The sequence below is a fragment of the Epinephelus lanceolatus genome, chromosome 21, assembly GCF_041903045.1.
Source record: "Epinephelus lanceolatus isolate andai-2023 chromosome 21, ASM4190304v1, whole genome shotgun sequence".
NCBI lineage: Eukaryota > Metazoa > Chordata > Actinopteri > Perciformes > Serranidae > Epinephelus > Epinephelus lanceolatus.
The window spans coordinates 34,846,397-34,873,455 of NC_135754.1; the positions used below are offsets into that span (position 1 = coordinate 34,846,397).

Sequence of the window (27,059 nt, forward strand, 5' to 3'; positions counted from 1 at the left end):
AATGAAAGATGGCAGTTAAGATGAAGAAAGAATAAAAGGTGAAGGAAAGAATGAAAGGAAGGACAAACGCAAGGATGAAAGTAGGAATGAAAGAAAGAATTAAGAATGAAGTAAGAAGGAAAGGAAGTACACAATGAGGGATGGAGGAAAGGAATAAAGGAAGTATGAAAGAACCAGAAAGAAGAATAGAAAGCTCCTCTCCTCTCTAATGTCCTCTGTCCTCTGGACATTAGAGAGTTGATGAAAGCAGCTCTCACTTCCTGTAACGTGTCACTTCCTGTTAGTTTCCTCACAGAGTTCAGACGCAGCGACAAAAAGCTTGAATCCGAGAAGGAAAAAAATATTTTCAGATTAAATAAATTCATTAATCATCTGACAGAAAAGAAAAAAAAAACATGTTACTGAAGAGACACACACACACACACACACACACACACACACACTTTTTTTTTTTAAAGTAAATATAATGAGGGAACAATCAAATTTCATATTTTTATATCCGATGTCTTTAAAAGTGAAAATATTGACAGTTAAAAAATATGAATTTCAAGAACTGATGAAATAAATGTGTGTGTGTGTGCGTGTGTGTGTGTGTGTGTGTGTGTGTGTGTGTGTTCAAAAGCCATCTGAATCTCTTTACCTTCCTGATTCCAGCTGAAGCCTCTGACATCCCATAAACCTTGGCACCGATGCTCACACAGAGCTGGTTACCATGGTTACCCGTCATTCACCTGAGAGCTTTCACTGCGTGTGTGTGTGTGTGTGTGTGTGTGTGTGTGTGTTGGCTGCAGTTACCGTGGAGATGTGCAGACTCGTAGAAAGTTTAATGAGCAGGAGTGAGTAAAGTCGCTGCGCTCCGACACAGGAAGTGTGTTTACATCATCCTGAAGGATTGTTTCAGAGCGTTACAGCAGGAAGTGATGACGACCTTCACTCTCACTACACTGTGACCAAACTCTGTGTTCTTTAGAGTGTTTATTAGAGAAGATATAAGAACAAAAATCATGTGGTAGATAAAGTGAGAGACGGGACAAGAGAAAAGTTTTGATGTGTTTGTGGCTGCAGCTGCTGTGACGATGCTTTGGTTGATTTCACAGGAAGTCTGACCGTCTTTAATCTCTGTGGCTTAATACTACTTCCTGTTTACTAACTGTCACTTATTTCTGTTTAATTCTACTGAAGCTTCACTGAGGACGGTGGTGTGATCTTACTATATAATGATGAAACTCTGTGTGTGTGTGTGTCTGTTCCATGTTTTTCTCCTCACTGACTTGGTCAATCCATGTGAAATTTGGCACAGTGGTAGAGGGTCATGGGAGGATGTGAATGAAGCAATATTACATCAATTGGCCAAAGGGGGGCGCTATAGCAACCCATTGAAATGTCAAACTTTGAATGGGCATATCTCATGTCCCGTATGTCGTAGAGACATGAAACTTTGCACAGAGATGCCTCTCCTCATGAGGAACACATTTGCCTCAAGAACCCATAACTTCCGCTTATATAGATTTTCCACCATTTTGAATTTTTTGAAAAACACTTCAAATGGATCTCTTCCTAGGAAGTTTGAGCGATCTGCATGAAACTGGGTGAACATAATCTAGGGACCAATATCTAAAGTTCCCTCTTGGCAAAAGTTGGAAAACTTACTAAAACTGAGCTTCTATAAGGCAATGAATATTGCGGAGGGCGTGGCTCATCACATAAAGGTGTATAACATCTCAAGGGTTTCACCCATCACCACGCAACTTTGTAGGCATATGACCACACATAATCTGAGGGGACCCCTCCATTATTGACCCCATCAAACAAAATGGGGGCGCTAGAGAGCTCATTTCTTATCTAGGCCTAACCGCCATATGGATTTTTACTAAACTTGGTAGATATGTAGAACAGGACGCCTCAAGGTGACTGGAGAAATTTAACTCTAATTGGCAACTGGGTGGCGCTATAACAACAGAAAAATGCTTCAAAATGGCTAAAATGTGACCGATCGCTGTGGCTCCCCCTGTGGACCAATGTTGGTGTTTCTAATTTTTGGTATGACTAAGTCATGGTATGGTATGCTGTACATAATCACGGAAACTGTCAGTGTGTCATTCTGTCTGTCCCACGTTTTTCAAACACTCTGTCTGAATACATTGCTCTTCTTAATGGGTTCAGTTGACTATTTAATCTGCAGTTTCCTATGACCTGTATCCCAAACACACACCATGTGAAACCGTACGTGGGCAACTGTGCACTCAATGGGTATGGACTAGCATTTAAAATTCATAATCAGATGTTTGAACAGGCTGCAGAGTGCTGTCTGTAAGAAAACATTCATGTGGAGATCAGGTGACCTCACTGTTCCGCTGTAGGACGGCAGACAGGATTTTGCAGGACACATAGGAGAAATTACAGCTGCTGCAGAGCGGGTAGTCACAGGAATGAAGACGAGGAGGAAGACAGACGGGAAACACAGGAGACTTACTCCTTACTTACTCCCTCCTCTTCATCCCCTGTGGGATGAGTCTCAGTGAGCTCTTTCCGTTGCATTCAGCATGTTGCATCTCTTCCCTCGACAGGTTCATCTTTTCCAGCTCCAGAAGGTGGTTTTGGGCCTTCCAGGTTTTCTTTTGCCTGGTGGCGTCCATCTTAAGGTGACTCATGATACAGTTCCATTCTCAGCAGATGGCCAGGCCAAACATCTGTGTGTGTGATCTCCTTGGTGATGCTCCCGCTACCTGATTTTGTTTGGCCAGAAGATCCAGCATGTTCGTCTGAGGCGTCCACTGTGAAAGACCTCCACTCTCCTCACGTCTGTTCTGACCCCTCGACTCTCTGAACCGTACAGCAGAAATTTGCCGTTACACACGAGCATCTTGGTTCTGAGGCTGTGTTGTTCAGATCTCCAGATGGATCAGAGTTTGGAGAAGTTCAACCTGAGCCTTTCTCAGTCTTGCTTTGATGTCTTTTTGGGTTCGGATCATAACTAACTTACTGTAACTTACTGAACTGAACTAATCACATCTTAGAAATCGTGTGTCACAACATGTTTATTCTGCATCACCCGAGGCTCAAACTCACATCTGGGGACGCCAAAGGCACGTCATGATTAGGGGTGGAAACCACAGGAATTTCCTTTTTTGTTTCTGAAGTGTTGAGGTATCTAAGCTGAATCTGTCATCAGGTGGAGGGGGTTAAAAAAAAAACTGGTTGTGTTTTAGCATCTTACTGCTGTTTTATACAAGTGGCTTTTGAGGCTCCAAACGTGGGTGTTTTTTTTAGCGACCCATTGCTGTTTACAAATGACTTTCTAACAACGTGTTTTACAAACAGCTTTTTAGGCCCCAAGTGTTGGTGTTTTTAATTTTATTTTTTAAATTAAATTTATTTATAAGGACAACACGCATTAATCAGCATTTCTGTTTCTGTTAGCCAGCTGGCTCAACTGCAGTCCTTTGGCAAAATGTTTTAAAACCAATAAAAAGATATAATTCACAGGACAAAGACATAAATACATTATTAACTGCAGCAAACAGAAATTCTCCAACAACAAACCAGCAACTTTTTAGGCTTTATAGAAGATTGTTTTGAGTGTTGCGTCAAAGTTTTACAAGCTGCTTTTCAGGCTCCAAGTGTTGGTGTTTTCCAGCGACCTGTGGCGTTTTTTCCAGCCGCTTTTTAGGCACTAAATGTTGGTGTTTTTAAGCGACACATATTTTTTCTGGCATTTTTTTGGGCAGCAAAGACGGTTGTTTTTTAGCGATGCATCAATGTTTTACAAATAGCAATTTAGGCACCAATCATGGATCTGTTTACGTGACCTGTGGCAGCTATTTCGGCATTGAAGGTAGTTGTTTTTTAGTGATGTGTCAATGTTTTACAAGCTGCTTTTAAGGCACCAAACGGTGGTGTTTTTAAGTGAGACATATTTTTTGCAGTGGCTTTGAAGGCTCCCAAGATTGTTGTTTTTTTTAGCAACCCATCAGTGTTTTACGAATAACATTTCCGGCACCAAATGTGGGTGTGTTTACGTGACCTGTAGCTTTTTTTCAGACGCTTTTTAGGCACCAAAAATTATTGTTTTTTAGCGACCCATCATTTTTCCACCCAGGGTAGTGCCTTGATAAAGCAAGTATTTTAAGCCAATGCCAACAATTTCTTTTTTGGCACTTGGGTTGGTGTGACTCACACTTCCTGAGGATATCATTATCTCTGAAGTCCATCCAGAAGAAATGTCCACTTGGAAATCAGAGAAAAAAGATGTTGCAGAAGGTTCCCTGAGAGTCAGCATGTGTTTAAGTTTTCTTAAGTATCAGAGTAATCCAGTGATATTTGTCTGAGCATCCACTGCAAACTGCAGCTCTCTGCACACCTCAGGACGCACACTGATGAGACTTTAACTTGATTAAAACAATCTATTTCCTGTGATACCTGTCGGTACTACAGAGTACAATAAAAGTGTTGCAGTAGTACTGCAGTAGTCTGTATCTGCGGTGACAAGAGGCCCCTGTTTGGTCATTACTTTTTATTTCTTGTTTCCACTGCTTTATGACCTGCCGTCTGTTGCTACGGAGATACCAAGTGTCTCTGTAACCACGGAAACAACAGGAGACACTGCACAGCAGCGAATATTATCGGCTGAGAATGTTTACTGTGCTGCTGTGTGTGTTTGTGTCAGGTGGTCACTGTTGGATGATTATTAATGTTTATTAACGAGTGTGTGAACATGAGAAACGCGTGTGTGTGGTGGAGTTCAGAGGTCTGAGAGTCCGACTCAACTAACTGTTGTTCAGAGACAAAACTCCTCTGTGTCCTGCTGATTAATCAATTATTCATCCTTCTTTAAGTGCAGCAGTTGAATCCCTGCATTTATAAACCCGTCTAGACGCCTTAAATCTGTTCAGTTTAGCACATTATCAGCTTTTATGGGCCCAAACAAAACCCTTGAGGAGTTTTCCATCATTGAAGAAACCTCCTTTTAGCTGCACATATTTGTCAAGTTGAACTCGTGTCACTGTAACGTCACTTTGACTCCACAGTTTACTACTTTTCTATAAACAGATTGTAATGATGAGAAGCAGCCATAAAGCCGAGCGCTCTGTGTTAAAGTGAGAATTAAAGCAGCTCAACTCCAGCTGCAGTTTGTGTGTTAATGTCAAGATAACGAGCAAAAAGCTTCAGCAAATGGGAAAAAAAAAAAAACACGAATCCCCCTCGAACCCAACGCTGTTGCCAAGAGACACCGTTGCCAAAACTTAGCTCATTGGCTGGACCGGATGGTGTTGCCTGGCAACCGCTGCTTAGTGAGCACTCTACCAGGAAGCGCTGACAAAAAAGTTGGAGGTCCACACACACACACACACACACACACACACACACACACACACACACAGCTGTCAGAGTTGCGGTTGATGTTTTATTGGTTCAGACTGCAGCATCTTCACTCCCACTCCTCCTGTCGTCTCCTGAACTCTGATCAGTTTCCTGCAGCGGTCTGGACCCCAGACAGTTAATGTTCCCCGCTGCTGCTCTGAGTTTTCACCACAGGAAATCTCAGCAAGAGGAAAAAACTTCCAGCTGCTCTTTTACAGCTCCTCTGTGGAGTGTTGCTGTCTGAAAACGGTGAATTTCAACTCTTCATCGTGTTTGTTGGGGATATTAATTACTGACCGCTGCAGAAACACACACACACACTCTTCACACACGGTCACACACACTCTCTCAGTGTACTCACTCATGACAGTCGCCGTCCTGGTGCAGTTGTAGAGGATGGCCAGCTCTCCGAACACTTTGCCCGGCCCCATCGTGCACAGCTTCATCCCTTCTTTAGTCACCTCCACCTTCCCCTCTGAGCAGAGACACACACACAGAGAAAACCTTTTATTCAAACAGGAAATCAACGAGCTGTTTGTCAGGTGTCTGTGGAACTTTATGAAAGTCAGCACATTAAGAACAAAGAAGGCGATGATGATTTTCAGCACAACCATCTCTAGGGTTTACAGAGGATGGTCCCAAAAAGAGAAAATATCCAGTGAGCCAAAATGCCTTGTTGATGCCAGAGGTCAGAGGAGAATGGCCAGACTGGTTCAAGATGATAGAAAGGCAACAGGAAGTCAAATAAGCACTGGTTCCAACCAAGGTGTGCAGAAGACCATCTCTGAAGCAACAACACCTTGTCCAACCTTGAAGCAGATGGGCTACAGCAGCAGAAGACCACACCAGGTGCCACTCCTGTCAGCTAACAACAGGAAACTGAGGCTACAATTCACCAAAACTGGACAATAGAAGATTGGAAAAACCACATTCAGATGGAAGCATGGATCCATCCTGCCTTGTATCAACGCTTCAGGCTGCTGCTGGTGGTGTAATGGTGTGGGGGAGATTTTCTTAGTACCAACTGAGCATGGTTTAAACACCACAGCCTACCTGAGTATTGTTGCTGAGCGTGTCCATCCCTTTATGACCACAGTGTACCCATCTTCTGATGGCTACTTCCAGCAGGATAACGCACCATGTCACAAAGCTCACATCATCTCAAACATGACAATGAGTTCACTGTACTCCAATGGCCTCCACAGTCACCAGATCTCACTCTCAATGTGATGTCATCATGTCAATATGGACCAAAATCTCTGAGGAATGTTTCCAGCACCTTGTTGAATCTGTGACACCAAGAATTACAAAGGGGGTCCAACCTGGTACTAGCAAGGTGTATCTAATAAAGTGGCTGCTGAGTGTGTGAGCTTTTCGAGATAAATTTTAAGTTAAAAACATAACAATAATAAAAAAGGAAAAAAGACAGAATATTTTCATATATTGTAAAGTGAAAAGTTAAAAAGGTCTAAATCACCATCTACAGACACAGAATAACTTTGTGGTTCCAAACTGGTTCATGTTTTATGTGTGTGTCCCCACACACTCCGCTACACTAACGGCCCGTCCCAATACCCCCTCTTAGCCCTACCCCTGATTTGCGCGTCCCAGCGAGGGGTAGTGGTGTCCCAATTCCTTCTTGCGTGTAGGGGTAGGGGGCATAACGAGGGGTAGTGGGTATGAAACTAGCCCTTCGGAGCGAGGGATTTCAGATGCTGACTTTCCAGTGAGGGGTAGACGTCGCCATGGGCTACCACTGAGCAAGAGACGGGGAACTTTTTTTTTATTGCTATTCACGATGTCTAGATCGGAGTTGACAGAAAGCTAGCCAGCTAGCTAACGTCACTGTTGTCAGGTTGCTTGTTAGCGAGCTAGCTAGCTCGCACTATCTGGCATCTGTCCTGTTCTGAAAAATTGTTGGATTTTTCACTTTACGATAACACGCCAGCTAGTATAACTATGCTGCCTCGTAATGTTAGCTGGTTAGCTAGCTAGCAGAAGTCAACTGTCATACATATCTTATTACTCTAGTGGTACGTTAGTAGCAAGCATAATAGTAGTTAACGTTACCGTTACGTTGTAGATGGCTCGCAGTTTCCTGTTTAAAATAGTTACATATGCGTGAACGTAACCGACGCGGTGATGTAGTGAGTGGTGTCCCAATTCCTAGGGAAAGATTTCAACCCTACCCCTCGTTGCTTCATTTTGAGGGCCAAGGGGTAGTGGGCGGGGGGGGGGGGGGGGGGGGGGGGGTATTGGGGTTGGGACTAAAATGATGAGTGGATCTGATCTGATGAGCCGCGCTGAAACAGCTGACGTGGCTCCTGTACATGATACAGCTGAGTAATCCTCAAAACAAATGAGGACGCTCTAATGTTTGCTGTCGACATCCTCACTGCTGATTTATCAAAATCATTTTATTTAAATCTGTCGATACGTTTTCACACGTATCCTTGACAGGATTCAAGACTCATCTATAGAGGTGTTTATTTTTGTCTTTTATGTTTGACACCATGTTACATATGCTGTACACTCATGTATCATTACAGCCATTATTGCTTATTATTGTTATCATTGCTGAAATATTATGGAGAACAGATGACCGTGAACACCGGAGGATAAATGTTTCATCTTCAGCTGATTCAAATGAACTGTTTGTAATTTGTAGTGTAGAAATATTAAATCATCAGCAGGAGCAAATTCAGCTGCTTCACGTCTGCTTTGATTCAGCAATCAGATTAATCAACATACGTGTGTGTGTGTGTGTGTGTGTGTGTGTGTGTGTGTGTGTGTGATAGGAACAAATGTGTTTTGTTCTGCTGCTGCGACACATTGGACACAAAATAAATCCCTCAGATGTGCTTTCATTTATTTTATTTGAGTGTTGGATTACATTCAACACACACACACACACACACACACACAGGCAGGGGAAATGACAGGTGGCCAGTGTGTGTGTGTGTGTGTGTGTGTGTGTGTGTGTGAAGGGAAATGAGGGGTTTTGCATATCAAAGATTGTCTGCTTTCATTAGTCCGGAGGAGAAACACACAGAGAGCTGAATCTTTGGCTCAGTATATGTTCAGCTCTCTGTGAAGTTGTTTGCTACATTAATTTAAATTAATACAGCTCATTTATCACTAAAATATACTCTGATAATTCAACAGGAGCAGATTGTTATCTTAAAAAGTGATTTTACAGACTGTAAAGTGATACATAATCACAGCTGTGGTGGTCGAATAAAGGGTGGATAAACTCTTTGTCACACCTGGAGTCGTCTCCTTTGGTCTGAATCAGGGACTCATGTTGTTCCAAAGTTGTATAATTGCCTAGAGTTGGTTCGTGTTCTCACGGCAGCATTTACAAGAGGATCAGATCAAATGCCTTGTGTGAGAAAGCTGCTCTTGATTGGTCAGAATTTCCATGTGGGAAAAATCCAGGAAGTAAAGCAAATGTTGAAGAAGAGTACACTTGCAAGATAAATGTGACACTTTCTAATGTCACAATGGAGGGACAACTACACAGGTTGATTTTAGGCAGGCGTGTGTGTGTGTGTGTGTGTGTGTGTGTGTATACAGCGTCTCTGTCCACAGTGCTGAGGTCCAGCAGGTGGATATAAACACAAAGTCTAAACACCACAGTTAAAAGCTTGTAATCTGCTGTCACAAAGGTCTTTGATGCTTTCAGGTGGTAGATGATTCTTAATGAATAGCTGTTACTTAGTTTCTTTTGTACACGGAGAACAAAACGCTGCAGAGGTTCAACAGACTGAAAACTGAAAGAGACAAAGTTCCCTCTAACAGGAGAGAAGAATCTTTTCATGTATAAACATCACATGTTTCTGTTGCAGATGTTTGTGTTTGTGTGTTATCATTAAACTGTCTATTTCAATCACACTCAGACATTTCATTATTGTTTAGACGGATTCATACGTATTATCAAGACGCTGGAAATGTCACCGTGACTCATAGCAACACAAATGTTTCAGATGTACTTCATACACACAAGCATGTAAAGACTAAACAGAGACACAAGCAGAGACGGACGAACCACACCTGTGTGTTCTTTCAGTTAAATTATAAGAGATTTATTATCTCTTAAAATTTGACCGACAAATCAATACTGTTGTGAAAGGGTGCTTTTTCCAGCAGTGAAACATCTCCAAAATCAAAACTTTCCTTTCTTCAAACCACTTAAAAACCATCACAAATGCCTTGATCACCCCCCGACTGGAATATGGCAATGCATTATATCTGAGTGTCCCCAAATCTACCTTGTCACGCCTGCAGCTTGTCCAGAATGCTGCTGCAAGACTGATAACTGGCACAAGGACAAGAGACAGCATAACACCTGTGCTGGCATCCCTGCACTGGTAACCAGTCAATTACAGGATTGAATTCAAGGTTTTATTGTTTGTTTTTAAAGCTGTTAATGGCCTGGCTCCCCAATATATTTCTGAGCTCTTATGTCCCCTTTTAAATTCCAGAGCACTCAGATCTTCAAACCAGCAGCTTCTGGCTGTGCCTGGATTGAGGCTAAAGGGCAAAGGGGATCGTGCGGTCGCTGTGGCTGCACCCAAACTTTGGAACAGTCTACCCCTCTCCATTAAGGATTCCCCATCTGTGGACACTTTTAAGGCTAGACTTAAGACCCACTTTGACTCTAAAGCTTTTGAGCGCTCCTGAACTCTTATCCCCCTCTTTTAGTCTTTTGTATTTCCACTCTCCAATTTGTTCCTCTACTTGTGGACTTGTGTACATGGGATTGTATTGCCACGTATTTTGATCTCTGCACTTTGTTATTCTGTGACTTTACCTTTATTGTACAGCACTTTGGTCAACCTAGGTTGTTTTTAAATGTTCTTTATAAATAAATGTGATTTGATTTGATTATTATGGATATTAATTAAAGAGAGTTTGTCATTTTAAATTTAAAGTGAAACTATGATTAAAAAATAAAAGATGTGCTCTGTATCTGCAGATTTCTGCAAATGTTGATAGACATAAGGATCAGAAGTACCAGTGTTGTTGCGCGCACACACACACACACACACACACACTTGCACCCGCAGCACAGCACTGTGTTGCGTTCAGGCGTTGTCACGTAAACAACAAATTCCAGCACTTGAATAGGCCATAGCACAACACAGCAGCATGTCAAGTGGGCCGAACCCGAACCGTAGCCAAGCAAAACTTTTCATTTGTTGTCCGACAGATTGATTTGTTGGCAGATTAACTGATACTACTCCATACCCATTGGTAGCTTTGTCACCTTCTACCTATGCCAATCCTCAATGCCTATGTGCAGTTTCACATAGATTGACCACGTCAGTGAGTAGAAAAACGTGGGACAGACAGAATGACTGACTGACAGAATGACACACTGACAGTTTCCGTGATTATGTACAGCATACCATACCATGACTTAGTCATACCAAACATTAGAAAACAACACCAACATTGGTCCACAGGGGGAGCCACAGCGATCGGTCGCATTTTAGCCATTTTGAAGCATTTTTCTGTTGTTATAGCGCCACCCAGTTGCCAATTAGAGTTAAATTTCTCCAGTCACCTTGAGGCGTCCTGTTCTACATATCTACCAAGTTTAGTAAAAATCCATATGGCGGTTAGGCCTAGATAAGAAATGAGCTCTCTAGCGCCCCCATTTTGTTTGATGGGGTCAATAATGGAGGGGTCCCCTCAGATTATGTGTGGTCATATGCCTACAAAGTTGCGTGGTGATGGGTGAAACCCTTGAGATGTTCTACACCTTTATGTGATGAGCCACGCCCTCCGCAATATTCATTGCCTTATAGAAGCTCAGTTTTAGTAAGTTTTCCAACTTTTGCCAAGAGGGAACTTTAGATATTGGTCCCTAGATTATGTTCACCCAGTTTCATGCAGATCGCTCAAACTTCCTAGGAAGAGATCCATTTGAAGTGTTTTTCAAAAAATTCAAAATGGCGGAAAATCTATATAAGCGGAAGTTATGGGTTCTTGAGGCAAATGTGTTCCTCATGAGGAGAGGCATCTCTGTGCAAAGTTTCATGTCTCTACGACATACGGGACATGAGATATGCCCATTCAAAGTTTGACATTTCAGTTGGTTGCTATAGCGCCCCCCTTTGGCCAATTGATGTAATATTGCTTCATTGGCATCCTCCCATGACCCTCTACCACTGTGCCAAATTTCACATGGATTGACCAAGTCAGTGAGGAGAAAAACATGGAACAGACACACAGACAGAGTTTTCGTCATTATATATTAAGACAGTTATCTGCAGCCTAAAACAAGGAGATATTGAACCGCTGATCAGGAAGTGTGTTTATAAAACTAATGCTGAAACTAAATCCGTCCATCATCCATCCATCCATCATCTGTCCATCCATCCATCCATCCATCCATCCATCATCCGTCCTCCCTCGGTGCTTCTCATCAGCTGTGTTTACAGTTTTATGTAAATGAGGCATCAGCTCCGTCTTTATTATACAACCTCACATCTGGTCCAGTCTCGTATGATTGATAACACAAAGATGGATCTATTACATATTTAATCTATCCTGCAGTCAGAGTCCACGCAAACACAGTGACTGGACAGTGGTGAGGTTGTGGGTTCAATCCCCCCAGCAGGACGGGATGGATCCCACATTAGTCCACACTCTGGCACATTAGAGGAGGAGTCACAGGTCAAACTCCAGAAAATGTGTTTATCATCTGACAGGTGGACCGAGAGTGACAGAACAGAAAGAGAACAGCGTGGGCGACCGACTACCACCGAGCAAGAAAAAAGGGGAGTAGATTTCTTTTACAACTGCCACTAATGAAACAACAGGAGCAGCAGGCAGGTATGAAAGAGTGTCTGTAGTCTTCTCCAACACCACTGCCACTCTCCCTCACATTACACTTCTCCTTAACATCAGTTTCTCACGCTGAATTTTTGTCATTTATCGGAACTGCAGGACTGTTTTTTTTTGTGCATTTTAAACCCTTTTCACAGGTGGAATACGTGACATCACCGGCTCCATGTACCTGTTAAAACGATGACTTACACATTAATGTTCCTCACAGCTTGGCTCCAGCATGACAGCATACTGACACAAAGGATTGTGTGCTTGTGTGAGAGAGCAGCCGTGAGTTAAGAAGAGTGTTTTCTGTTTCCTCTCTTCACTGTCGGATTTTATTTTGCTGTTGGAGTCTTCATTAAAGATCGTCATGACGCCTCTGACACGTCTTCACATCAGTTTCATAATTTAACGTTGTTACAGAGTGAATTCTGCTGCCTGTCTCATGTCTGACACATTAATGACAGGATGTTAAATTTGGAGCCGTTAAATAAGTTTTATTCCCGTGAGCTCTCATGATGTCTGTGAAGAACTTCGCTGGGTATTCATTTATTCATCCACGCATGTTGGAACAAATAAAAAGTTGGTCTGATTAATACTGTGGGTGTACGAGCGGGTTTAGACCTCTTCTCCCTGTTCTCTCGTCCATTCACCTCCGTCTGTAACAGGTGGACAGGTGTCCCTTTGTCTCATCCATCCACCCCCGTCTGTAACAGGCGGACAGGTGTCCCTTTGTCTCATCCATCCACCCCCGTCTTTTTTCACCCTAAATTTTTGGACGGTGCTCCTTTCCTTTTATTTCACTCTAAAACTGTATAAAACAAAAATAAAACACTGTTCCATCTTTAACTTTGTGTCTTTTGGAGACCAGTTCATCTTCTACTTACTGAACTGTTCACAGTTAAATAAATTATTACCAGGGGTGCCCACATGTTTGCACCCACTGTATTTTGATAGGCTTCTGTGATGTGTCTGAAACTTGCTGTGGTGTGTCTGCTGGTGTCTAGAGTGGCTGCCATCTGCTCGGGCTGCTGTGTAGCAGCCGGAACGTGGACACCTGGCGGAGATGACATGTGACTGACATGTTAAACTGCAGTCTGACTAATGTAAAGACATTCAGATCTGAATGAAGCTTCACATCTTGTTCCCACACTGCAAACCAATTTTCTTCTGGCGTAATAAAGTTAATCAAACAATCAACTCTATGCAACCACTAAAATTAAACTTAAATTAATAAAAATGGAAATGAGGCAATAAAAACATTCAGACTCTTCTGTCCAACAGTTGCTGAAATCGCCTGAATCGAAGTGACGGACTGTCTGGTATTGATATCCAAACAGCTGTGCTGCTAACGAGGCTGTAAATAAATCTTAGAGTTTGGCTGAAGAGAAGCAGGGTAACATGTCAGACTCCCAGCAGAACACTTTTCATATTTCTGTTTCTGAAGGACAAAATCTGCTAATAAGACACCAAAAAGAAAACTTCCAGGTGACATCAGAGTCACAGAAGCAGCTTGGAGAGTTTGGAGCGATGCCCAACAGACGCTCCTACAACTGCCTTCAAAACATGCAGCTTCCCTTCAGAGAACAGACGGAACCAGAGACGGAATAAACCAGGAGGGGTTTAAATGTTTTCAGCAGAAAGGAAAGTGAGTGTGGAAACGATAAAATGATTTAATGAGATTCTCAAAGTCCCTGCAGGTTGTTAATGTGTCACTCTGAACCGGAAGAACAGATCAGAGTGAGACCTCCTCCAGTTACACTCATTTCTGTCTTTGTTGCTCCAAACTGAGACACAGAAGCACTTAAAAAAATGAATTTGCATCCACTCGACTGTTTGACATTTGAGTTCCAGTTAAAAAGACTCATTAAAGCAGCTGGAGAGCTTTGAGTCGTTTGACAGGCCATCAGCGGGAAGAAACGCAGCTAAAAGAGAAAATGCTGTCAGCGGTGATGAATTCATTACAGAGTCGGGTCTGTTTAGTCAGAGTGAACGCTGATTTGTTGTCAGAGGTCACAGCAGCAGAACATTTACAAGATGTGAACAAAGACTTTCAGCTCTTCACTGAACGCTTCAGTTCACCCTCGGAGTCTCACAGCCACAGCCATGGGATCATGTGGTGTAATCACATGACTGGTCCCAGTAGGTCTCTGTTACTGGGATGTGTGGAAGTTTGTTTGCTGTCTAACTGAGATTAATGTGGACGGTTAAAGGACAAGTCTGTCTAAAATCAAGTGTTTCCAGGTCTTGGGGAGTTCTACTACATATAACTACTACTATTACTACTACTCCTGAAAAATGACCAACAAGAGGCACAAAACAACTAACAAGAGATGCAAAACTACAAAGAGACGCACTCAAGATCCACACAAAATTAATGAAGAGATGCAAACCCTCCACAAAGAGATGCATAACCAAAACAAGACACAAATTGACAAGATGAAAAATGACTAGAGTCACAAGATGACTACAAAGAGATGCGAAATGACTTAAGAGGCACAAAATGACTACAAAGAGATGCGAAATGACTACAGACTCACAAAATGACTACAAGAGATGTAAAATGACTAGAGTCACAAAACGACTATAAAGCGTCACAAAATGACTACAAAGAGATGCAAAATGACTAGAGTCACAAGATGACTACAAAGAGATACGAAATGACTACAGAGTCACAAAATGACTACAGAGTCAGAAAATACTATAAAGAGATACAAATGACTACACAGAGATGCAAAATGACTAGAGTCACAAAATGACTACAAAGAGATGCAAAATGACTAGAGTCACACAATGACAACAAAGAGATACGAAATGACTACAGAGTCACAAAATGACTACAGAGTCAGAAAATACTATAAAGAGATACAAATGACTACACGGAGATGCAAAATGACTAGAGTCACAAAACGACTACAAAGAGTCACAAAATGACTACAAAGATATGCCAAATGACAAAACAGTCACAAAATGACTACAGAGTCACAAAATGACTACAAAGAGAAGCAAAATGACTAGAGTCACAAAACGACTATAGTCACAAAATGACTACAAAGAGATACGAAATGACTACAGAGTCACAAAATGACAACAGAGATATGAAATGACTACAAAGAGATACGAAATGACTACAGAGTCACAAAATGACAACAAAGAGATATGAAATGACTACAAAGAGACACAAATGACTACAGAGATGCAAATGACAAGGGTCACAAAATGACTACAAAGAGTCACAAAACAACTACAAAGAGTCACAAGATGACTGCAAAGAGATGAAAAATGACTAGAGTCACAAAATGACTACAAAGAGATGCAAAATGACAAAAGAGTCATAAAATGACTACAAAGAGTCACAAAATGACTACAAAGACATACCATAGTGTGAACAGAAAGAGGACTGAGGCCACGTCAAATAATATATTATTATTAATTATAATATTATTACTTTCATTAATGTTGTTGTAAGCTAATTAAGCTCATTACCGTCTGTCCTGCATCTCTCTCTCTCTCTCTCTCTCTGTCTCATTGTGTCGGTTTACTGTTAATTTATTATGTTGATCTGTTCTGTACGACATCTATTGCTCGTCTGTCCATCCCAGAAGAGGGATCCCTCCTCAGTTGCTCTTCCTGAGGTTTCTACCATTTTTTTTCCCCGTGAAATGTTTTTTTTGGGGAGTTTTTCCTTATCCGCTGTGAGGGTCCAAAGGACAGAGGAATGTCGTATGCTGTAAAGCATGAGGCAAATTGTGATTTGTGATATTGGGCTTTATAAATAAAATTGATTGAAATTGATTGACGTCAGAGCTGAAGCAGACCAGAAAGAGAACTAAGTCCTTTTTCAAATGAACTGACAAGGTGAACACAGAGATAACTGAGTCCCTTTTTGTTGGTCCACTTTTTGGTGCACTTTAAGAGGACTGAGTTTAGTTTGTTTAAAAAGGACTAAATGTAAAAACACCCTTATAGGTTTCATCGTGTGTGTGTCTATCTGTCCACAGCTAATCTTGCAAACTATTGGACCCATCAGCCTAATATTTTGCGCGCAGATTTATGAGTCTATGCTCTAGGAGTTTTTCCTTATCTGCTGTGAGGGTCCAAAGGACAGAGGGATGTCGTATGCTGTAAAGCCCTCTGAGGCAAATTGTGATTTATGATATTGGGATTTTTTAAATAAAATTGAATTGAATTGAAAGATATGCAATATAACAAGAGTCATAAAATGACAACGAGTCCCAAAATGACTACAGAGATTTAAAATGACTAAAAAGAGGCAGAAAATGACTATACAGAGATGTGAAACAACAAAAAACACACAAAAGCAATACAACACCAGGATGAATCAATGCCACACCACCACTGCCCCCTTAACCCACCCCCCAGCAAAGACTCCACACCATCTAAAAACTTAGAGCACTGTCTGCTGTCCCTCACTTCCTGTTGTTGCTTTACAACAGCATCATCCAACCCAGTCTGATTTTCTGTTCCAAGTTTACTATCTCCAACAGAGAGACTTACCAGCATCACACACACACTTCCTCCAGAGTCATCCACCTTCCTACAGCCAGTCTATCAGACATGAACCTGAGAGCCATCACAGGCCGAGGAGTATAATGACCAAAAGAGGAGCATAATGACTGAAAAAAGGAATATAACAACTAAAAACAGGAACATGACTAAAAAGGGGACTATACTAAAAAAGGGACATAATGACTAAAAAAGCAATATAAAGACTAAAAAGGAGCATAATGACTAACAAGAGGAACATAATGACTAAAGAGGAGCATGATGACTAAAAAGAGAAGCACAACAACTAAAAAGAGGAGTATAAAAACTGAAAGGAGAGACAAAACGACTAAAAAAAGGAGGATAACGACTAAACTGAGGAGCCGAACAACTAAAAAGAGGAATATAACAACTAAAAAGGGGAACGTACAACAAAAGAGATTACTAGAAAGAGGAGCATAACGACTTACAAGATGAATACATCTCCTAAACAGAGGAGCGTAATGACTAAAAAGAGGAATATATTGACTAAAAAGAGAAGCATGAGGACTAAAAAGAGGAGAATAACGACTGAAAAGAGGAGTATAACCACTGAAATAGGACACATAAGTAAAAAAAAGGAATATATCTACTAAAAAGAGGAGCAAAATGACTAAAAACAGGAATATAATGGCTAAAAATAGGAATATATCTTCTAAAAAGAGGAATATAATGCCTAAAAAGAGAAGAATAATGACTGAAAAGAGGAGTATAACAACTGAAAAGGACACATAACGAGTAAAAAGGCTTAAAGAAGGAATATCACTACCAAAAGGAAGAATAAAATGACTAAAAAGAGGAATACAATGGCTAAATCAGGAATATATCTACTCAAAGGAGAACATGACTAAAAAGAGGAATATAACAGCTAAAAAGAAGAATATATCTACATCTATATCTAGGAATATATCTTCTAAAAAGAGGAATATAATGCCTAAAAAGAGAAGAATAAGGACTAAAAAGGGGAGAATAATGACTGAAAAGAGGAGTATAACAACTGAAAAGGACACATAACAAGTAAAAAGGCTTAAAGAAGGAATATCACTACCAAAAGGAAGAATAAAATGACTAAAAAGAGGAATACAATGGCTAAATCAGGAATATATCTACTTAAAGGAGAACATGACTAAAAAGAGGAATATAACAGCTAAAAAGAAGAATATATCTACTAAAAAGAGGAACATAGCTGATAAAAAGAGGAATATGACTAAAAAGATAAGAGTAAGGACGAAAAAGAGGAGAATAATGACTAAACAGAGACACATAACAACTAAAAAGAGGAATATAATGACTTAAAAGGGGAACGTACAACAAAAGAGATTACTAGAAAGAGGAGCATAACGACTCACAAGATGAATACATCTACTAAAAAGAGGAGCGTAATGACTAAAAAGAGGAACATAATGACTAAAAAGAGGAATATAATGGCTAAAAATGGGAATATATCTTCTAAAAAGAGGAATATAAGGCCTAAAAAGAGAAGAATAAGGACTAAAAAGGGGAGAATAAAATGACTAAAAAGAGGAATACAATCGCTAAATCCGGAATATATCTACTTAAAGGAGAACATGACTAAAAAGAGGAATATAACAGCTAACAAGAAGAATATATCTACTAAAAAGAGGAACATAGCTGATAAAAAGAGGAATATGACTAAAAAGAGAAGCATAAGGACTAAAAAGAGGAGAATAATGACTAAACAGAGACACATAACTAAAAAGAGGAATACAATGACTAAAAAGAGGAATATAATGACTTAAAAGAGATGCAACACAACTAAAGATCAACTAAAAAGAGACGGACAGTTTTAGAGAGTCACATTTCACAGTTGGAAAGATTTATCTTTTCACCTCTATGCCAGTCAACCGAACCAAACCTTACACAGCATGTTGTTACTCCATGATTGATTTACAAAGTATTAGTCATGTAAGTGAGATGATTGTTGGTGTTTTTAATCACCTTTTGTTTCAAACCCTGCAGCCTGATGAGAACATTGAGTGTTGACATTAATTCTGTGCAGAAACAAACAAACATCAGCAGAAAAACAAACTGTGAGAACATGTGAATATTTAATATTGTCAACATATTGTTCATTGGACTGAAGCTGCAGACGAACAGGAAACAGAGTCAGTGCTGTACATTATGTATGAATGTGGATGATCATGCGTGGGTGGATACACACACACACACACACACACACACGTAGGTACAATCTGCTGTGTGTGTAGGTGTGTGTGTGCTGAAGTATTTTCGGAAATGAAAGAATATTGAATTTGCTTTCAAACTGGAGAGATTCAAGTGTTTCATATGTAAATAAACACACTTCCTGTGAGTGAGACCAGACTCCATTAAAGAAATCACCATTTTAACATATTTTTACCGTCTTTTCATACTTTTGTTTAAAATTTCTAAAAAAATCTGTATTTTTTAGATCACAAGGACTCGTTCTTAAATTCAGCATGAGGGTGATCCACTCAGCTGCTTCTACTTCCTCCTTCTTCTCATCCCTCACTTCCATGTCTGTCTTTATTTCCTCATGTGTTCCTTCCTCTTTATCTGCCTCCTCATTCTTTATTTCATTCACTGGGTGCTTTTCATTATGTGAACGTGTCTCCTCACTTCCCTCCCTCGTGTCCCTTTCTCATGACTTAGCTGAGGACGTGAGAGGGAGATGAGACATGTAGGACACACCTGTGTTTCCTCACTCTGAGCTCGTTGTCCCCTGAGCGATTGGAGGATCCTCCATGATGGCGGAGGGGGAACGAGAGAAGACGCAAGTTTGCATAATTCTTTCCTTCCTTCCATCATTTCCTCTCCTATCCTCCCCTCTCCTTCCTTCCCTCCTCCCTTCCTTTCTAAATCATCTGTCCATTTGTCTTCTAATGTAATTTTTCCTCCTTTTCTTCAGACTCTTCGTCAGTTTCCATCCTCCTCCCCTCCTTCTCTCTCTCATTCCTTTTATCTTCTCCCTCTGTCTCCTCCTTCCTTCCTTTCTTCCTTTCCTCCCCCCATCTCCCATCCTTCCCTCCTTTGTTTTCTTCCTCCGTCTCTTTTTTTATTCCTTCTTTTCTTTCTTTTTAAACTGAATCCAAATTTATAAACTGTGAAAACATTTCAAATCCCAAACATGGTCATCCAACAAGTTGCCATGCCAACCGCATCCACCAGAGAGCCGTGTGTGTGTGTGTGTGCGTGTGTGTGTGTACACTGCTTGTTACATAATGAGACAAAACTGCTGCATCTGTTTCTTCCTCCAACAATGACAGTGACACACACACACTATCAAATCTTGATCGTGGTCTGTTTTTAGGAATCACTTCCTCTTCCTGTGACAGAAGTCGTTATATTTATCCGCCATCTGTGCCCCCCCCCCCAACTCACACCCACACACACACACACACACACACACACACACACACACACACACTGTGGATGATGATCTAATAATCAGAACATTAATCTGCTCTGTTGTTGTAATCAATTTAAAATCTGTTATTTCGGTTTTATTTTTTTTCTTTCTTCTACATAATTAAATTTTAAAAACCTCTGCATTGTGATTTTAACCTCGCCGTCGTCACTCACGTCTGTTTGATGAGGAGGAAACTTCTTACTTTTGATTTTAATACCACATCTTGACATTATGGGATGTTAACAACTGTTTACAGTTTAGAAATAAATCACAGAGACGTGTTTCAGATGGAAAACAAGCAGCTGGATGTGATTTAATATTTCACTTTATTAAGGTTGCTGCAGTGGTGGAAAGTAACTAATTACATTTACTCAAGTACTTAACGAGCAGTGTTATTGTCTGCTACTTTACACTGCTACTCCAGCACATCTCAGAGGGAGATATTGTGCTGTTCACTGCAGTCAAACTTCACAGATTCAGATTATTAAAGGTCCAGTGTGAAGAGTTTACGTGATATATTGGTACAAACTTATAATAAATTGGGCATAGTGTTGGTTCAGACAGGGCGTGATGTCATGCTCAGCTCACATCCCAGCTATATCAGCTGATCTCCAGGAGCCCAATCAACTGATGAATCAGCTGATTGATGAAGGGAGTCAGCTGATAGATCACATGGTTTCTTTCTATGCAACCAAATCTTATTCAGGGCGCCCTATTTAAACTGCTCTGCCCTGCCTACTGTTGCTGCTTCCTCTGCAAGCTGCCTCCACCCCAGCTCCTCCTTTTCATGCTGTGTCTGACTTATCAATGTCATTTCTGTTTGTCATTGATGCTGCTCTGCTCTTAGACTTTCCGTGTAGGCGCATGGAAGGGCAGGGAGGTGGGCTCTCTCCACCTTAAGGTGGCCACGTAGGCCCACATATGTTTTCTTTGACTACAGGTCCTGACTGAACTAATATTAATGTTATTCATTCCCAGCAAGTCGATACTTGATTCTCCAGATCCACTTTGTTTGAACTAATCCAACATCCGACAGCATCCAGTCAAGTTTCAGGAGAGAACCATGAAGAACTAATGTGGTGTTAATGAACACCAGTTGAAAAGAAAGCTACCGAAGAGAAAGTTCTTGTCGAAACACCATGCAGTGGTCAACAAAAACCACAGGTGACAAATGAAAAAGCAACAGCTTCCAGCTTTGTTCAATATTATAGAGTCGAGGCTAATATCAACCTAGGTAGCTAGCTAATGGTTAGCTAACATTAGCTTAACAACTTGTTTTAACAAATGATTTTTGTATGTTTACAGTGGTGACTGCAAAAGTTTGGGTGGATGGATGAGACAAAGGGACACCTGTCCACCTGTTACAGACGGGGGCGGATGGATGAGACAAAGGGACACCTGTTCACCTGTTACAGACGGGGGCGGATGGATGAGACAAAGGGACACCTGTTCACCTGTTACAGACGGGGGCGGATGGATGAGACAAAGGGACACCTGTTCACCTGTTACAGATGGAGGTGGATGGATAAGACAAAGGGACACCTGCCCACCTGTTACAGACGGAGGTGGATGGATGAGACAAAGGGACACCTGCCCACCCGTTACAGACGGAGGTGGATGGATGAGACAAAGGGACACCTGTTCACCTGTTACAGATGGAGGTGGATGGATAAGACAAAGGGACACCTGCCCACCTGTTACAGACGGAGGTGGATGGATGAGACAAAGGGACACCTGCCCACCCGTTACAGACGGAGGTGGATGGATGAGACAAAGGGACACCTGTTCACCTGTTACAGATGGAGGTGGATGGATAAGACAAAGGGACACCTGCCCACCTGTTACAGACGGAGGTGGATGGATGAGACAAAGGGACACCTGTTCACCTGTTACAGACGGAGGTGGATGGATGAGACAAAGGGACACCTGCCCACCTGTTACAGACGGGGGTGGATGGATGAGACAAAGGGACACCTGCCCACCTGTTACAGACGGAGGTGGATGGATGAGACAAAGGGACACCTGTCCACCTGTTACAGACGGAGGTGGATGGATAAGACAAAGGGACACCTGCCCACCTGTTACAGACGGAGGTGGATGGATGAGACAAAGGGACACCTGTCCACCTGTTACAGACGGGGGTGGATGGATAAGACAAAGGGACACCTGCCCACCTGTTACAGACGGAGGTGGATGGATGAGACAAAGGGACACCTGTCCACCTGTTACAGACGGAGGTGGATGGATAAGACAAAGGGACACCTGTTCACCTGTTACAGACGGAGGTGGATGGATGAGACAAAGGGACACCTGTCCACCTGTTACAGACGGGGGTGGATGGATGAGACAAAGGGACACCTGCCCACCTGTTACAGACGGAGGTGGATGGATGAGACAAAGGGACACCTGTCCACCTGTTACAGACGGAGGTGGATGGATAAGACAAAGGGACACCTGTTCACCTGTTACAGACGGAGGTGGATGGATGAGACAAAGGGACACCTGTTCACCTGTTACAGACGGAGGTGGATGGATAAGACAAAGGGACACCTGCCCACCTGTTACAGACGGAGGTGGATGGATGAGACAAAGGGACACCTGTCCACCTGTTACAGACGGAGGTGGATGGATAAGACAAAGGGACACCTGTCCACCTGTTACAGACAGAGGTGGATGGATGAGACAAAGGGACACCTGTCCACCTGTTACAGATGGAGGTGGATGGATGAGACAAAGGGACACCTGTTCACCTGTTACAGATGGAGGTGGATGGATGAGACAAAGGGACACCTGTTCACCTGTTACAGACGGGGGCGGCTGGATGAGACAAAGGGACACCTGTTCACCTGTTACAGATGGAGGTGGATGGATGAGACAAAGGGACACCTGTCCACCTGTTACAGACGGGAGTGGATGGATGAGACAAAGGGACACCTGTTCACCTGTTACAGATGGAGGTGGATGGATGAGACAAAGGGACACCTGTCCACCTGTTACAGACGGGAGTGGATGGATGAGACAAAGGGACACCTGTTCACCTGTTACAGATGGAGGTGGATGGATGAGACAAAGGGACACCTGTCCACCTGTTACAGACAGGGGCGGATGGATGAGACAAAGGGACACCTGTTCACCTGTTACAGATGGAGGTGGATGGATAAGACAAAGGGACACCTGTCCACCTGTTACAGACGGAGGTGGATGGATGAGACAAAGGGACACCTGTCCACCTGTTACAGACGGGAGTGGATGGATGATGCTCCAGTGACACGGGGAACATTTCACAGGTAGAGGGAAGAATGGATTCAGTTAAATTCCAGACATCACAGCATCTGTAAAACAGCTGAAGATGAAGAGAGGACAATGATCCTAAACACACCTCCAAATCCACAATGGATGACCTCAAGAGGAGCCAGCTGAAGGTTAGGCCACGCCCCTCACAGTCCCCCGACCTAAACATCATTAAACACCTGTGGATAGAGCTCAAAGAGCAGAGCACGAAGACGGCCCAAGAAGAAATCCTCCAAACAAGAACTGAAAGACTCTGAGCTGGATACAAACAGGGTTTAGAAGAAGGGCTTCAGGCCCTTTTCACCTTTAACTTCATACCTTTTGGAGACCAGTTCATCTTCTACTTAACTACTCACAGTAGGACCACGGGTGCCCAAACTTTTGCATGCTGCTGTAAATTACTCTTTGGTGAGGACAAGACTTGGAACTCAACAGTCTTGACTTGGGACTTGACTGCAAAGACTTGAGACCTACTTGGGACTTGCAAATCAATGACTTGGTCCCTCCTCTGACTTCATTTATAACTGAGAAGTTGTTCATGTGAGAAACAGCTTAAAAACAGAGCGCTTCAAATCTGGATCCTACATTTCCCACAATGCCCCTGGTTAGTGGTCTTTCATCAGAGCCTCACTGCCTGGTAAACAGTCACACCTCCTGTTTGTAACACAGATTTAGACATTTGTAGTCTGATGACATCACCATGATACCATCAGGCCAAACATACACACACTATTATTAGTCGTAAACAATCTGTCTGAACCCTCGCCTGCCCACACCAGACTCCATTCCAAAACCAGTCATTTTAACATTGATTTGTTAATTAGGTCACATCCCTGCTGTATGAAATCTATAAAAAATATATTTCTCAGATCATGAGGACTCACTCTTGAATTCAGCATGAGTGTGATCTAACCAGCAGCTTTTACTTCGATATAAATGTCATTAGTTTGTTCACACCACTCACTGCCACCCACCGACACGGAGGATTGGCCATCTGGAGGATTGTTGTCGAGTCCAGAAACACTGAGACAAAAAGATTAAAGAATGGCCCGAAAAATAAAACATGACAGTCTGACTGTTGACAGCTTTAAAGGTCCAGTCTGAAAGGACATGTTAACACCTGATGAGACTTTTAACTCTTCACTGAAGCACCTACAGGAACTTCTTTTATCCATTAAGACTTTCTCCACCTGAACACATCTGTACTGATTGCCATCATATAAAGAGAAGCTGAACAAATAATAATATTGTTAAAACACAAACACACAATTTAAACTGTCCTGTGACTGCAGACACACCAACACCAACCTATGTTTTAAGTGGGAGGATCACGTTACCAAACAGGCTTCTTATATAAGACAGTAACCTCAAACACAGCTATAAATACAACCCTAGAGCTCAGAGTAGATACAGAAGCTTCAGGGTCGGCGGTTTGATCCCTGTCTCCACCTGTCCAAGTGTCCTCCAGCAAAACACTGAATACCAAACGACTGTATGATATGATTATTGACCTGCTGTGTCTCGTCAGGTATTTAGAGAGCTAATGCCATTTATTAAACATTATAAATACTGTTTGTGTAGAGTGAAGAATTAAAGATCCTGAACTGTTTATATCTACTTAGGGGTCGGGTCCTCATCCAGATCGCCATGTTTCTACAGTAGCCCAGAACAGACAAACCAAACACTGACTCTAGACAGGGACATTTGTGATTTTGCGCTGGCCACTGTAGTCAGACCCAGAGATTCTAAGTGTTTCACTTATCTGAATGAAGATGAAATGGTTCGGCGGTTTGAATGATTCAGGTGCTGCACTGGACTATCGCGGTGAAGAGGGAGCTGAGCCAGAAGACGAAGCTTTCAATTTACTGGTCCATCTCCATCCCAACCCTCACCTATAGTCATGAGCTCTGGGTAGTGACTGAAAGGATGATGTCGTGAATACAAGCGGCTGAAATGAGTTTCCTCTGTAGGGTGTCTGGGCTCAGCCTTAGAGATAGGGGGAGGAGTCAGACATTTTGAGGGAGCTCGGAGTAGAGCCACTGCTCCTTCACATTTAGGGCCCGTCCCAATACCCCCCCTTAGCTCTACCCCTTGGCCCTACCCCTACATTTGTGCGTTCCCAGGGTAGGGGTGTCCCAATTCCTTTTTGCGTGTAGGGGTAGGGGGCATAACAAGGGGTAGTGGGTATGAAACTAGCACTTCGGAGCGAGGGATTTCAGATGCTGACTTGCCAGCGAGGGGTAGATGTCGCCATGGCTACCACCGAGCAAGAGATGGGGATAAAAGTTCATACATAGCTAACGTTACCGTCGTCAGGTTGCTTGTTAGCTAGCTAGCTATCTCGCACTATCTGGCATCTGTCATCTGTCCTGTTCTGCAAAATTGTCGGACTTTTCACATTACGATAACACGCCAGCTAGTATAACTATGCTGCCTCGTAATGTTAGCTGGTTAGCTAGCTAGCAGAAGTCCCCTGTCGTCTGTCGTTCATCAAACGAAGCATGATGAATGTGGCAAACGCGATCGGTAGGATGAATGAGACTCCATGGTGGATGCCGGTTAGAAATGTAGATGGCTCGCAGCTTCCTGTTTAAAATAGTTACATACGCGTGAACATAACCGACGCAGTGACGTAGTGAGTGGTGTCCCAATTCCTAGGGAAAGATTTCAACCCCTACCCCAAGGGGGGGTATTGGAGTTGGGCCTTAATGGGGTCAATTGAGGTGGTTAAGGCATCTGATCTGGATCCTCCTGGGCACATCCCCCCGGTAGAAAGCCCTGGGGCAGACCCAGAACACACTGGAGGGATTATATGGCCCAATCCCAATACCCTCCCCCCCCCCTTGCCCACTACCCCTTGGCCCTCGAAATGAAGCAACAAGGGGTAGAGCTAGAAATCTTTTCCTAGGAATTGGAACACCACTCACTACGTCACCACGTCGGTTACATTCACGCATACGTAACTATTTTAAACAGGAAGCTGCGAGCCATCTACATTTCCAACCAGCATCTACAATGGAGTCTCCAGTTGAGTTCATCCTACTGATCGCGTTTGCCACATTCATCATGCTTCGTTTGATGAACGACAGATGACAGGGGACTTCTGCTAGATAGCTAACCAGCTAACATTACGTGGCAGCATAGTTATACTAGCTGGCGTGTTATCGTAATGTGAAAAATCCAACCATTTTTCAGAACAGGACAGATGACAGACGCCAGATAGTGCGAGCTAGCTAGTTAGCTAGCAAGCAACCTGACGACAGTAACATTAGCTATGTATGAACTTTTTTTCCCCGTCTCTTGCTCGGTGGTAGCCATGGCGATGTCTACCCCTCGCTGGCAAGTCAGCATCTGAAATCCCTCACTCCGAAGGGCTAGTTTCATACCCACTACCCCTCGTTATGCCCCCTACCCCTACACGCAAAAAGGAATTGGGACACCACTACCCCTCATGGGAACGCGCAAATGTAGGGGTAGGGCCAAGAGGGGTATTGGGACGGGCCCTATATCTCATCTGGCGTGGGAACACCTCCAGGAGGAGCTGGAAGGTGCTGGGGAGAGGGATGTCTGGGGTGCTTTGCTCAGCCTGCTGCCTCCACAACCTAGCTGCGGA

General features: G+C 42.6%; 1 protein-coding gene across 2 annotated transcripts in view; it reads right to left on the reverse strand.

Moving 5' to 3' along the window:
- Positions 1-27,059, reverse strand: part of LOC117247266 (cGMP-dependent protein kinase 1) — a 95,810-nt gene that overhangs the window by 37,535 nt on the left and 31,216 nt on the right. For both annotated transcript variants that reach the window (XM_078163229.1, XM_033611675.2), the window contains exon 3: positions 5,723-5,836. In XM_078163229.1, the coding sequence (XP_078019355.1) occupies positions 5,723-5,836 (114 nt within the window). The remainder of the gene's footprint in view (positions 1-5,722; positions 5,837-27,059) is intronic.